Source organism: Stegodyphus dumicola, chromosome 11 (genome assembly GCF_044657685.1).
Source record: "Stegodyphus dumicola isolate Sdum_Otavi_A_Nest chromosome 11, ASM4465768v1".
Lineage (NCBI taxonomy): Eukaryota > Metazoa > Arthropoda > Arachnida > Araneae > Eresidae > Stegodyphus > Stegodyphus dumicola.
The window spans coordinates 161,018,646-161,033,157 of record NC_140778.1 but is presented as its reverse complement, the minus strand read 5'-3'; the positions used below and the strand labels follow the sequence as shown (position 1 = coordinate 161,033,157).

The 14,512-nt window shown below is 34.2% G+C and overlaps 1 protein-coding gene across 1 annotated transcript in view; it reads left to right on the top strand.

Annotated features, from left to right (window-relative positions):
* Positions 1 to 338: 338 nt before the first annotated feature.
* NKAIN (Sodium/potassium-transporting ATPase subunit beta-1-interacting protein) overlaps positions 339 to 14,512 on the top strand; it is a 73,969-nt gene continuing 59,795 nt past the window's right edge. Inside the window, exons 1-2 of the mRNA XM_085826185.1 lie at positions 339 to 670; positions 10,093 to 10,230. Of these exons, the coding sequence (XP_085682311.1) occupies positions 617 to 670; positions 10,093 to 10,230 (192 nt within the window). The 5' untranslated portion in view covers positions 339 to 616. The remainder of the gene's footprint in view (positions 671 to 10,092; positions 10,231 to 14,512) is intronic.

The following is a 14,512-nucleotide window of genomic DNA, read 5'->3' as shown; positions in this document are numbered from 1 at the left end:
GTAATCAAGCATAATTACAGCTTTTATTCAAAAGGGAATGTAATTCAAAATGTAAAAAAAAAAGAGGGGTGTTGGTCCTTTTAAAGGGTTATGATGTATGATCAGACTTTCCTAAATATAATAGGAAGATCTGAAATCAGGATGTCAAAAATATAGGAAATTAAACGCTGCATTTTAACTTTATATGTGCATATTTTTAAAATTTTTTATTTAAAAAAAAGGGGGTTTCGCAAAAATTTATGTTTCAGTATCTTTGGAATTTCAGGAATTCGAACTTCTCTCTGAGTTATTCCTCTGCCAAAAAATGGCATCAGCGAGGAATTTGATAAAATGCTTGCCAGACAGAGTGTGAGAGAGGGAGTGAAACCGCATTTTTGTTCATTTGCATTAAGATAATACGATAATACGTAAAAAAGAATATATATTAATTATTTCTCTCTGCATAAACCTGCAAACTCGCTCGGTAAAACATGCCTTTCTTAAGTGATGACTGAATAGTTTTACTGTTTATTTAGTTTTTCAGTGACTGACCCTATGTCAACAATGCAATTACCGATAATAATCCGGATGTCAAGTTTTTTTATGTGTGGTTTTTCTGTTATGTGTGTTTAACACTATGGCGTGTTGTCCCGTCCGTTGCATTCTTTTAACAACATGCGCTGTGCAACTAGTAAGTACTTTCAGTTTTTATGTATGAACTTCAAATTCGTAAGGAATATGTATTTTATAAATATTATTTGTTTTTGACTTTCGAAATTTACTAAAATTTCTAATCGCATAAAACATGTCAAAGAATAGCGTAACATTTTTGGTATAATTCATAATAAATGTGTACTCGTATTTACATTCATAATTGATATTTACTACGGACCTCTGAAATTTTATTTTAGAAATTCTTAATCATTCTCAGTTTTATACTCAAGCGTACTTAAATTATTATTATTACTTCAAAATGAACAATAATAATTATAATAAAATGAATAAATTATAAAAGTATAAGAGGAAATGCAACTTTGAGGAATAGTATAAAACTGCAACGAAAAATAAAAGAAAAAAATTATAAACATGGAAAAAATTGGTGAAGTGTAGAAAATTGAAAAAAGATCATCAGATCTTATTATAAAGTGATATTTAATGGCTTGTTGGATAACTACAAGAGCATTGTGCGTAAATATGTGGGGAAAGATTTTGAACTGTGCAATCAATGCAGAGGGAAGAGAACTCTGCATTACAAAGTTACTTTCATAATTTTATGTGAAATGCTTAAAGACTGCTTCTCAAAAGTATTACTTTCTTTAACGTAGGAAAGTAAAAGTTAAGCAGCTTAAAGGTGTTATTTCCCAGTAATCAGTCATGGTTTCCTTCAATTTAAATCTCTGTGTATGTGTGTGTGTGTAAAGGGTATTTAAATGTCCTGTGTGTATGAGAAGCATTTAAATGTCTTGAAACCAGATTTCAAGAATTTTATTTCACACATTGAAATTGAAGAGTTTATTTCTCTAACTGAAGTGTCTTTGAGTCGCACTTTTTTTGTTCTCCAAAATAATTACTATTACCAAATTGAAGGATTAGCTATGGGTAGTCTCCGAATTCTGGTACTTGCTGACGTTTACATGCACTATTTTGTGTCTAATTATTTGAAAAACTGCATTTTTATAGCTTTGGCTTTTTAATGTTGATAATACATTCATGCTTTTTGCCAGCAGTAAAGAAGATTTAACTAAGACTTTATGTGTTATGAAATTAATTGTCTAGCCATCCAGTTCACTTTTGAAATTTAGTGTGATAATTCTGTTCATTTTCTTGATATTCTAAATATTTGCAATGAATTTGATTTTAGCACTGTTTGCTTTCCTTCCCATGCTAAATCACGTTACTCTGCTAAACAAAAAATGGCTTGGTTGATCTTTGGATTATGGTAAGTTGGTGATTTTTTGGCGAAAATTTGGCGACCAACTCTGCTACAGCAACCCCCTATTTTTTTTTCGCCGCCATTTTGTCTTCACGAAGTAAAGACATGTTTCTTTTCTTTTTATTTACTCAACACTTTTTCCAACAATCTGCTAGCTGAATTACACTTATGCTAGAAATTTTATGGAACAAAACTGCTTAATCATGACAAATATTAACAGCAAAATTGGGAAAAGATGCAGAATCGCAAACTCCTTGCCGCGTTTTTCAAAATCGCACATACACAGTAACCATGTACACGTCGACTTATTTTTACTTAAAAAAACATCCCAGAATTGCACAAAAATGGCATTGCGTACACTCATGACTTTATCCATCTACACTGCTATTTTCTCATAAATTACAAAAATTTCCACGAAAATGCAGGAAAATTTTGTGAATCTTTAAATTTGTTAAAAAGCACATATATGAAATTACCTGATCGCGAAAAAGTATATAGTCAAAAGTCGTTAATCCAGACTTGTCGGGAATTCGGCGATTCCGGATTATCGATCATCAGTTTTAAATCTTGTAAGATGGCATGCAGAAATTCTAAAATTAAAAATATGAAACCTTAATTTATGAAATAAAGAACAATTATAATCTAAAGGGTATCAAAATTTACAAAAAGAAAAAAAAATCTTAATATTTATTTGTTTACTTTATTAAACATTTCGTTCAATGTAAGTTGTTTTAAGTTGCTTCGTTTTATGTGATAATACTTTCTCTTTAATTCTATAAACAGACACAATTTCTTGTTCAGTTACAAAGTTCCACTGTTCCAGTCCCGTTAATTTTGTGCCGAGAATACCGACTAACTTGTTGATCGAAATTTTTTCGTTTTCACTAACCTCTCTGTCACATTCTTCATGTCTTTATCCATTTTTTGCAGCAATCCCACTTTTTGTTTGATGGACATCGAAATATACTTTCGTTTTGTACGATCCTTTGGGAGCTCCAGAATCAGAAATTCTATTTGACATAATCGAAAGTTCAAGTTTACTTTTATAAAATTGCTCTTACAGTGTGCAAAAAATAATAATCCGGATCCAATTTGAAGATTAAGGAACAACGCAATCATCAACATTAATTAAAATAGATAATTAGATAAATGCCGTCCGTTATGCATAAAACGTGCATGCGAAAACGTATTCTGCGCTTGCGCACACGCATATGCGCAGTGGTAAAAGGTCTTACGCGCATGCGTAAACGCCTGTGTGCATGTGTGAACACGGCGCATGTGCAGAAAGTTTTTAGCTTTGAGGTCCGGATTATAGATCATTCTGGATTATGGGTGTCCGAATTAGCAACTTTTGACTGTATATCCTATCCAAGGATGAACATTTCTACGTATAACATAAATAAAATATCCAAAAACTTTTACCTCTCAATTATCTATTATAAACGTCACCAACGAATTCATAACAAAACATTAAGAATGGTTACAAATACTTAGTGTCAAATATTTAAATTATTTCCATGCACGTTTACTTCCACTCAAACGTATACCAAATTGCTACAAACATATAATTCACAAAATAACTATCATTTATTAAAAATATAATTAAACCATGTACACGTCGACTTATTTTTACTTAGAAAAACATCCCAGAATTGCACAAAAATGGCATTGCGCACACACTTCACTATATCCATGTACACTGCTTTTTTTCTCATAAATAAAAAAAATTTCTCCAAAATGCATGAAAATTTTGTGAATCTTTAAATTCGGTAAAAAGGACATATATGAAATTACCTGATTGCGAAAAAGTATATACCCTTTCCAAGGATGGACATTTGCACGTATAAAATAAATAAAATATCCAAAAACTTTTACCTCTAAATTATCTATTATAAATGTCATCAACGAATTTATAACAAAACATTAAAAATGATTACAAATACTTAGTGTTAAATACTTAAATTCTTTCCATGTACATTTACTTCTACTCAAACGTATTCCAAAATACTTCAAACATATAACTCTCAAAATCACGATCATTAAATTAAAATATAATTAAATTAAAAAACACTACTTAAAATATAAATAAGCACATATATTAAATTAATAAAAATTAGCTTACAATCCTGATTACTTTAAACTAAATCATTGCTAATAACAATTTTCCAATAATACCATATTAATTTATTTACTTCTTACATTTAGAACAATGCATAAAAATAATATCCTCAAATAATTAAAAATACTAACTTACCTAATCTTCTACAGAATCTTGAGTGCATGTCGGATCGCAAAATGTCCATTTTCACCAGGTTTCTTGCACTGCCATTCAAACTATCTGTAATATCCTTCCTTTCACACAATCTCATTTCATTCCCACATATTGGACATTCGTACTTATCCGCAATTAAGCAATTCTTTTCAATTACACATAAAAGTAATAAAAATTTCGGGTTTACTTTATATACGGCCATGGGATCCAAATATTAAACAACACTGTTTCACAGAACATAGAATGAAACTACTGCTATAAAGTACAGCAGATATTTTTACAAATATACCCCCTTTTCCGATTAAAGAACAGTGATTCGTTCATTAATGTCACATGATATATCTCATGATCTCTCATTTCCCTCACACAAAATAATGAGTAATCGGAACTGAGTACTTCTCACATTATTCCCAAAGTCCTAGGTAGTAACCTTTCTCGCCTCCAAAATGTTGCCAAACTACCTGTTACCATATTCCAAAGATCAGCCAATGGCTTCCCTTTATGTATATTTTGCTATCAAAATTTGGTCTTCAGGATCTTTGTCATAAATCCAGTTATTTAAAATTAGGTACTGTTGACAGGAAATCTTCCCATGGTTATTGATAAAGCCTTTAAAATTTTGGTACTTTTCCGTTTTGCTGGCACAGACAATAAAGTCGCCAATAATGGTACAACTGATGCCAAACGGAAAATCCTCACTGGTAACCTTTTACGCCTAATTTTCAAAACAAGTCACAGCCATTTCTTATCAGTTTGATTTTTTTTCTTCCAATACTGGCATACAATTACATAGAATTTTTACCAGATAGTTCAGGGTAAAAGTTTACAATTGGGTGCCCCTTGTTTATTGGCGATTCTTTTTTGACGCCATGATCGGTGCCAGGAAGTCACAATTTCAAGATGGCCGCTACAGAAAATCAAAATAAGAAGTAGAAGAATTGCACAAGATCTGTGTCCATGTACACATCGATCTGTTTTTACTTAAAAAAACATCCTAGAATTGCACAAACTAGGCATTGCGCACTGCCTTAAATATGTCCATGTACACATCAATCTATTTTCATTTAAATAAAATCGGGAAGCTAAAACAAAGTTAAAACTATCGTGGTAACCAGAAGTGAGGTTTCATCGCCAAAATTTTTAAAAAAATGTCGCCAATCGAAGGGGTACCCAATTCTACACTAAAGCCTAATTCAGTTTTATGCCCTAAGGCCATTCGCGGTAATTAAGTCAATTAGGATGCAATCACCTGCTCACATGGAGGCGAAAATATAGAAAAGGCAAAGTCAAGGGTTAAATTCGTCAATTCGAATAAGAATGCACTAGCGTAGTAAAGCACTGCAGTTTTACATAATTTTTGAGTAAGCAATTCATACGAATTGAAATAATTCTTGCATTTAAACTTGTATTCCAAATTAAGATTTAATTTGAAATTAATATAGATAATTACTGAGAGAATTAGATGAGATCACTTGGGGTCGCGTTATATGAACTAGCAAATCAGGATGTTGAACCACAAAAGAATACTAAATTCTTAAATTAATGTCTTTATAACAAATTTGTCTTTAATTATTAGCTTTTTACAAAAATTAAACGATATTACAATGTTTATGTCTTCAAAATAAAAAATTCTTAAGAACTAACATTTTTTACGTCAATACTGTATGTTGTCGCCATTAGGTCTGCTTGGCGAGATTTGCGCCAGCGAAACGGAAAAGTAGCAAAAAATTTTCATCTTACCATCAAAAAGAACTTTCAGAACTACCTTTATACACGCTCTTGGTTGGGGACAAATTTTTCGTCAAGCATTTTTGGCGAGAAACTCCACAGTGCATATGCCCTGGAAGGGGATGTAAAAATATGTTTGAGGATACCCCTTCACGATTTTTGGTGACAGGCCAGCAAGGCACAATTTCAAGATGGCTGCTAAATAAAACCGAAATAACAAGTCAAAGAATTGCACAAACTCGGTATCCATTTACACATCCATATATTTTTCACATATAAAACATCAGGGAATTGCACAAACTTGGCATTGTGTATTCCCTTGACTTGTCCATAAATCTATTTTCACTTTAAAAAAATCATGAGAATGCTGATGTCATATAATGTTAAAACAACGTTACTCATCACCAAAACTGAACAAAATTTGTAGCCAATCAAAGCTCAATAAACTGCATTTCAAATCACACAATGAAATAATGTAAAAAAGGAAATATGTGTTATTGCATATACACACTGCATATACACAAGTCAACTTGTGACCATGCTTTCAATTAAGTGGTCAACCACCGCAGAATTAAGCAATTGCCATTCTTCTTGTAGAGCAGTTTCCAGCTCAATAAGAGTGGCTGGAGGTGGGAAATGTGAAGAAACAGCATGGTCGAGAGCATCCCGAAGATTTTCAGTGGGATTAAGGTCGGGTGAATATGCTGGCTACGCCATACGTGCAATCCCTTCACTCTCCAGGTAGTCATCGACGATGTCAGCTCTATGGTGTCGTGCGTTATCGTCCATTAAGGTTAATGTAGGGCCAACTGCTGCAGTGTACAATCTCGCAATGGGTCCTAGGACTTCATCTCGATACCGGACAGCCGTTGAAGAACTCCGTTTAAATATGTTCTGGTCGGTGCGGTATCCTAATGAAATCCCTGCCCACACCATAATGCTTCCGCCTCGGAATACGTGATGTTCGGTGATGTTTTGGGAGTGATTTCGTGTTCGTTGTTCATGCCATATCCTTATACCCTTGTCATCTGGCTCCAGAACAAATCTTGACTCGTCAGTAAACCTGACATTGCCCCAGTCAGACACATTCCAATTGACATGTTCCCATTCCAATTGACGTTGTCCCTCTTGATTGGACAGATAGTGGAACACAAACTCGATGTACCCGGGTGTTCAGTCCACTCATATGTAATCTTCGGCGTACAGTAGTTGTAGATATCGCCTTACGAATGGGCACTGTAACCATAGATGTCACACATGTGGAGGTCACTCTGCAATTCAGCTTGTCTACAATAGCAATATATTGATCTTCTGCGGTTGTTGTAATCCTCGGGCGACCGGCTATGGGCCTTCGGAAGACTGGCCCACCAGCAGCTGAGCGGTAAAGTCGCTGAACACTGGTAGTTCGGTCCGAGGTTCGAATCCCGTGAACGGGCTGGGCTGCATGGGTGTTTTCATGATTTTCCCCATGTGTAACGTGTATATGAGCCAGTTTCCCTTAGAAAGTCCTCCACGAAGGCATCTCTCTCCTTAGGCAGATAGCCCTAGTGTGCTTTGCCATAATTAAATACACCACACCACCTTTGGACAACTGTGTGTGTGGTTTGGCATTGTTCCCATAAACGGGAAATTACAGAATGATGAACGCCGAAGAAAAGAGCAACATCTGTGATCGACTGTCCTGCTTCAATGTGCCCCACAGCATGCCAGTGCTCAGAATCTTCCATTTGTCTTCTGGAAATCATAGAAATGCGTATGTCTTGAAAACAAATTGTACAATCAACTTCTGTAACCGTTTATAAAGCTGGCTTCTTATAAGACTGCTTTTTTTGCATATTTCTTGACATGAAAGCACGATTGGCTGTTACCTAACATATTTGCATACTTCTATCTACCTCTGCAGCGAATTGCATCCTCTTTAAATGTGATTGGCTTCCGGAAATTAGCATTTTCCTCTCCGTGCTTAACGTTTGGGGAAAGTGGGTGTATATATGTATATGGGTGAAAGTGCAGAATCACTCACTGCTTGGCGTGTTTTTCAGAATTGCACATATTCGGTATCCATGTACACATGGACCTATTTTCACTTAAAAAAAATCCCAGAATTGCACAAAAATGGCATTGTGTACTCCCTTGACTTTATCCATGTACACATCGACCTATTTTCACTTAAAAAGGTCCAAGAAAATTGAAAAAAATCCAATTCTTCTTATTCTTGTAAAAAGCGCCAAACAAATAATTGGGCGATTCTGCACTTTAGCCTGTTTATGTATACCCACATTGTTACTCTGCTCAGTGAGTACTTTTTTGGTAAAAGTACAGTTTAGGGTACCCCTTGGCGAAATTTGGCGGTACATGGATACCGATTTTGTGCAGTGCTTTGACTCCTTATTTTGGCTTTTGAAGCGGCGATTTTTGGCGTAAAAATCGCCGCTACACAAAGCTAAAATAACAAGACAAACAATTGCACAAACTCGGTATCCATATGTACACATTGACTTATTTTCACTTGAAAAAAAAAACCTCGAATTGCCCAAAAATGGCATTGCGCACTCCTTTGACTTTATCCATGTACACGTCGACCTATTTGCACTTAAAAAAAAATCCCTGAATTGCAAAAACATGCACTGCACACTCCCTTTACTTTGTCCATGAACAGATCGATATATTTTCACATAAAAAATCAAAGGAGCACCAAAGTCTACAATATAGGCAAACAAAAAATACATAATCTCAATAAAATGCATTTTAAACCAAACAATAAAATAACATAAAAAAGGAAAAACATGTTATACATTTAAGCACTACCAAAAGCAAATATTTACTTACCATGATTTTCGAGTTCGCTTCGTACACCCAGAGCCACGTAAAAATCAAAATATCAATCATAATCAAATTACTTTTTTCAAACCAGGTACTCTTTCTGATCGATTGCTTCACATAGTGACCATCTGAACCTTTCTTCCTACAAACGCATTCAAATCCATCTAAACGGTTTTAACACACACCACAAAAACGCTTATAAAACATCCCATGATTCAAAATTTTCCAAAATCATGCACCCGATTACGTCACAATAGGGTTTCCATAACATTCAACTACTCAGGCTACCATAAGTGAAACAACTTGGCAATAAATCAAACAACAACTTCGCCATAATACAAGGGGTACTTTAAAGTCTACGCTTCCCAAAATTTTTATATGTTGTTAAATTGTATATTTTTTGCTTCAAAAATGATTGAATTGTGTTGTTCTTATCATCCGGTTAAGGTTTTTATGCCTTTAGTTAATCTGCATGCAATAGTTGTAAAATCAACAGTTTAAAAGTTGTAAGTATGGTTGAGCCTATTTTTTTAAACCATAACAGCTATATTTGTTTATATTTGAAACTTGGCAGAATAATGAATTAAGTCTTTATGCACATTCAGTGTCTTTTTGCCGAATGGGACTAAAAGGAAACTTTTAGTTTTGTGCACCAAAAAATCTGCTTTCTTGCCTGCTGGCCCAATCGCTTGTTTTTGCGTAGAAACTGTAATTTTAATTGTAGATTTTTTTTAAAAAATTGTTTTAACTGTATTTGACATTTTTATATTTTTCTGTATTCTTATTCTTCAATTTTCCCAGTAAAAATATTTTGAAATTTTATGTATTTTTGCCTTTTCTCGAAGTGAGAACCGAATTAATTGAATGAGAACTATATCTCTAATGAAATTCAAAGAAATAAGTTTAAATTAAAAGCAGGAAAAAATGTGTATAATTTAACATTCCCTACAAGGAAGTCGTGTGGTCTACACATCAGATTGTTTAAACAATGTCTTCAAAACATTTTTAGACATACACCAGATGATGTATAATGTTCTTAGATTTATAAAACTCCATTTTGTAGTGCAGATTTAAAATTTACTATATTTTCTTTAAAAATTTTTTTATATTTCTTATCTTCTCAAATGTTGTTAGTGTATATCATATCCTTATTCTATACTGGTCTTGATTTAATCATTGCTTTCATAAGTGTGTCAAAATTAACCATTATTTACTTAACTACTAGGATATGAAATTTATTTCATAAGCTATTATGTTCTGTTTCAAAATTTAATTAACAATTTTATTTCATAAATATATTTTAATATTTTCTTTTCATTTTGTTTATTGTTATTAATTGATGCACTTTCCTTCATAGGCGGCGACTGTTCAACGACAGATCTTGGATTTTCTGGGGTACATGTGGACTCCTATTATAGTCAATTTTATTCAGATAATCATTGTCATTCTAGGGATTTTTGGAGCATATCAATATAAAATAAGATACATATCTTGTGTAAGTATAAGAAATTGCATATTTGCTGAAAGCTTCATTATATACAAGTATTTATTATCAGTATCTTAACATGAAAGTTACTAAATAATTATAATAAAATATATATTAACAGTTTAAAAGGAAAATTTGACATCTGCATTTCAGCTGATATTTAGTATTTGCATTATTGGTAATAACTTGCTTTAAATATTGTCTAATGTAATCATGAATAACCACATAAGCACCTATAATAAATTTTATAATTACTGCAAATGTGATCCAGGTTCTTTCAAATCAGTTTACGTTTTTTTTAAAAAAAATGGTAAGTATTCTTATAATAATTTTAATTATAATTAATAATTATAATTTTAGGTACTTATATATTAATGCAACTACCTTGATGCAATTTTTTACATATGAAAAGATACAAATTGCTGACGGGGGTGATTTTTCTCTTCATTTTTTAATAAGATTGGCAAATTCTCGATACTTATCGTAAATTGGCAAACGTTAGCAACATATAAAAAAAAGCACTTTGGCCATTTAAAATACAGATTTAAATTATTAAATAAGGTTTATTACATGATGCATTAAAAAAGTAAAGTGCTTACGTTTTTTACAGAATCCTTCTGTATATATTTTTTTCCTGTTCTCTCTATAATACAGAGCTATCTGTTATTGCTTTAAGAAACAAGGAATGCCACATCCTTGAAATTGTGCTCTTCTAGCTTTCTACCAATGAATTTCATCAATCATTATTTTTGTTCAGAAATCTCATGGAAAAATACAAGGTAACCAAAAACGTTTTTGCTATTTCTGATATGACGTTGGAAGAGTGAACCCCAACATAAAAATAGTCCCAAACCTGGTGGTGAAGTAGTTAGGATGGGAGTGAGGTCATCGACCAACAGTATAAAAGCGCGTTGCATTGGTCATTAGTGAGAAAAGGAAAAGGAGTCTTCAAACATAACTCACACAGCGAGTGATTGAAATGGATGTGTCAAAGGTGCTCGTTCGGAGTTGTTTGCTATATGATTTGGTACTTACATATTAATGCCACTGCAGCTGCAGATTTGACAGTTTTTAAGTGCCGCCAATCTACACCTAAAATTTTTGTGACAAATCATAAATTAAAACACTGTAATTAAAATCAAAACACTTTATTTAAAATCAAAGTAAATTTGGTGGGAAATCGGCCGATCTAGACTTTAACATAGATTCAAAACAGTTTCTATATTCTTTGACCCGATGCTGTTGCCATATGAACTCTGCTAAATAAGATTCTAAATGATGTCTTGCTGTTTCCCTATGTCTCTTGTTCCTCCATTTAGCACTGCCCCACATTCTCTCAACTGTTTGTGTATGAACCCTGTATCAGGATCAATAAAATTATATTTATGTTTAACTTTAGCATGTAGAAATCCTTTTTCAATTCTATTTGTTTGATAACCTTTCCAACTGTCAGAATAAATTGTGCTACCATCTGCAATGTTTTCAATAATTTTATTAAGAAGGGGTAGAGCCAGTTCTATTAGGAACAGTGACATTCTCTACATATACCACCAAATACCTACTGTTCAGGTAGTACTTGACCACAATTATTTTTACACTTAGTAAACAAGCTTTTATCAATTTCCACAATGCAGTCTGGTCCACCTACCTTCTTGTTTGGTTTATTCTCCATATCCAAGACACATAATTCATGTGTCTTGCATGTAATTGTTTCATTTATAACAGTTTTATCCGATAAATCAAGTTGCTTTTCACAAAATTTAATCGACGTCAAATCCTTGCATGAGCAGTATATGAATCTCAAAGCTGAACAAAATGGAATTCTACTTCTTTCAAACCAGTTGTCTTTCCAGGTCTCACTTGCTGATCACACTGTCTTAAATTACATTTCCAAAACGTACGTTTACCAAAATAAAGTTTCATATCATGCAAATTGGTACATTTTCAGTTTTTTTTTTTTTTTTTTTTAATATTTCGCTCCTGAAAAAATAAAATTGCATCTTCTTCTGTGTTTAGCAAATCCCAAAGACGCGTTTTCGTAGCACTAAAAAATGGCATAAAAAATCAGCAAACAACAAGGCATAAAGGAATCTGATGCAAAAGCAAAGTTTAAAGTTATAAAAATATTTAGCAGAAATAGCAATAGAAGCTCCCTAAGATTATATATTGTGCAGACATAGAAGACAAAAATTTTAAACTTAACCAATTTATTAACAATATATATATATAAATAAAAATACAATAAATAAATTTAATCAACACCAGAAACTTAAAGAGTGTAACATTATCAAAAATTACATTTAGTTGACTATTCGTTAACCCCAAGGGTTTTTCCTTTAAAGAATATTACACTATTAATGATACAGCAAATATATTATCTGATCTTTGAATACTGGCATTCAATACACAAAAAAACATATCACAGAACAAAAAACTATGCAGTTAATATGAATTTCACTTCACTATAAATAGATCCATGCTTTTTGGCCAAGAAGGCACCTGAAAAATTAAACTAAACCTTGAGTGCACTTGAACTTGCAAAAGCCACTCACTGTAGTTGCTGACGAGAGATCACAGCTTGGAATTTATCGCTGCCGAACCATAGAACAGATTGCCGCCCACCGCAGTTGCTTACCGGAAATCACAGCTTGGAATTTGACGTCCCTTAACTTTGGAAACAGGATGCCACCCACAGCAGTTGACCATCAGGAACCACAACTTGAGATCTATCGCCGCCGAACCATAGAAACAGGATGCCGCCCACGGCAATAGCTCACATTGTAGCCACTTTGCAGAATCCAGGAAAAGTCATCATGGACTGGAACCATGGTATTTATCGCTGGATGACATGCATCGCAATAAGATCTTCCAATGAGCACTGGAACAGCACACCAAGGAGCAATGAAACAGGAAGCAGAAGGACTAAGCCAAAGCGATGTGAGATACTTAAACTTGAAGTAGACATGACGTCATCTCACGGCAGCCAATCAGCTGTCGGCACGACTCAACTTTCCAGATGACATAACATCAAGTTTCGTTTTTGCATCTTGATTAGGCTGGAAAATTCCATTCTTAATACAAACAGTGGCAGTGAAAAATGAAGTAATTGCTATATCCCTTTAAAATAAGAACTAAACCTTATTTTAAAGTTATAATTATTTCAAGGATGAGAGATGATGCAGAAAAAGGGTTATGATAGGTCATATTTTCAACAGAATCCAAAAGATAAATGCATGCAAACAACAGGATTGCTCTTTATTATTGCACTAGTGCAACTTATGCTGCGGCGGCGTTAATACGTGAGTATTTATGATTTTAAAATGGGCCTGTCAATAGCAGAATCAAGTCACCGAATTTGGCAGGCTTTTGGATATGATGCCGTTAACGAACGAACTATTAGGCAATGGTTCCAAAAGTTCAGGTCAGGGCATATGTCTCTTAGTGATGAACCACGCAGCACTGCTGGACGATGAGGCCCTGAGAGCTGCCATAGAGAGTGACAGTAGCCAAACACGTGGTGAGCTTGTTGCACACTTCCGCGTATCTAATGAAACGATCAGACTCCATTTGCACCACATAGGAAAGGCATACAAGCTAAGCAAATGGGTACCCCACTCACTCTCTGATACAAAGAAGCAACAGTGTTTCACTGCCTGTTTGTCATTGCTTACTCAGCACCACAATGCATCCATATTTAATCAAGCACTCACCCAGACATTAGTTGTTACCACGGGACCCTGTGCCTCACACTGTAAAACTTTTTCTCCACCCTGCTGTGTATTTGGTAAACTAGTCGGCAAATGGTGCACTATGAGCTCCTGCCAGTGGGTTAAACCATCATGGCAGGCCTGTACTCTTAGTAGTTGGAACGTGTGCATCAGGCACTGATGCATGAAGAGCCAGTATTACTCAGTCGCAAGGGTGTACTTCTCCTCCATGAAAATGTGAGGCTGCATGTGGCTCAGGGGATCAGGAACACCATCCAGCAACTGGGCTGGGAGACACAACCCCATCCACCATACTTCCCAGACCTTGTGCCAACAGACTACCACCTTTTCCATTCCCTGGACAACTATCTTCGTCGGAAATCCTTAAACAATGGCCAGACCTTGAAAAGGCCCTCACAAACTTCTTTGCGTCCAAGACTCCTGAGTTTTATCACCATGGCATCACACAGCTATCCACTCATTGGCAAAAAGCACTGGAGACCAATGGTGTTACTTTGAGGATTAGCGGTGATTATTATTTGTTTATGACTTTTCCTTTCTGACTATCCAAAACTGCAAGTTTT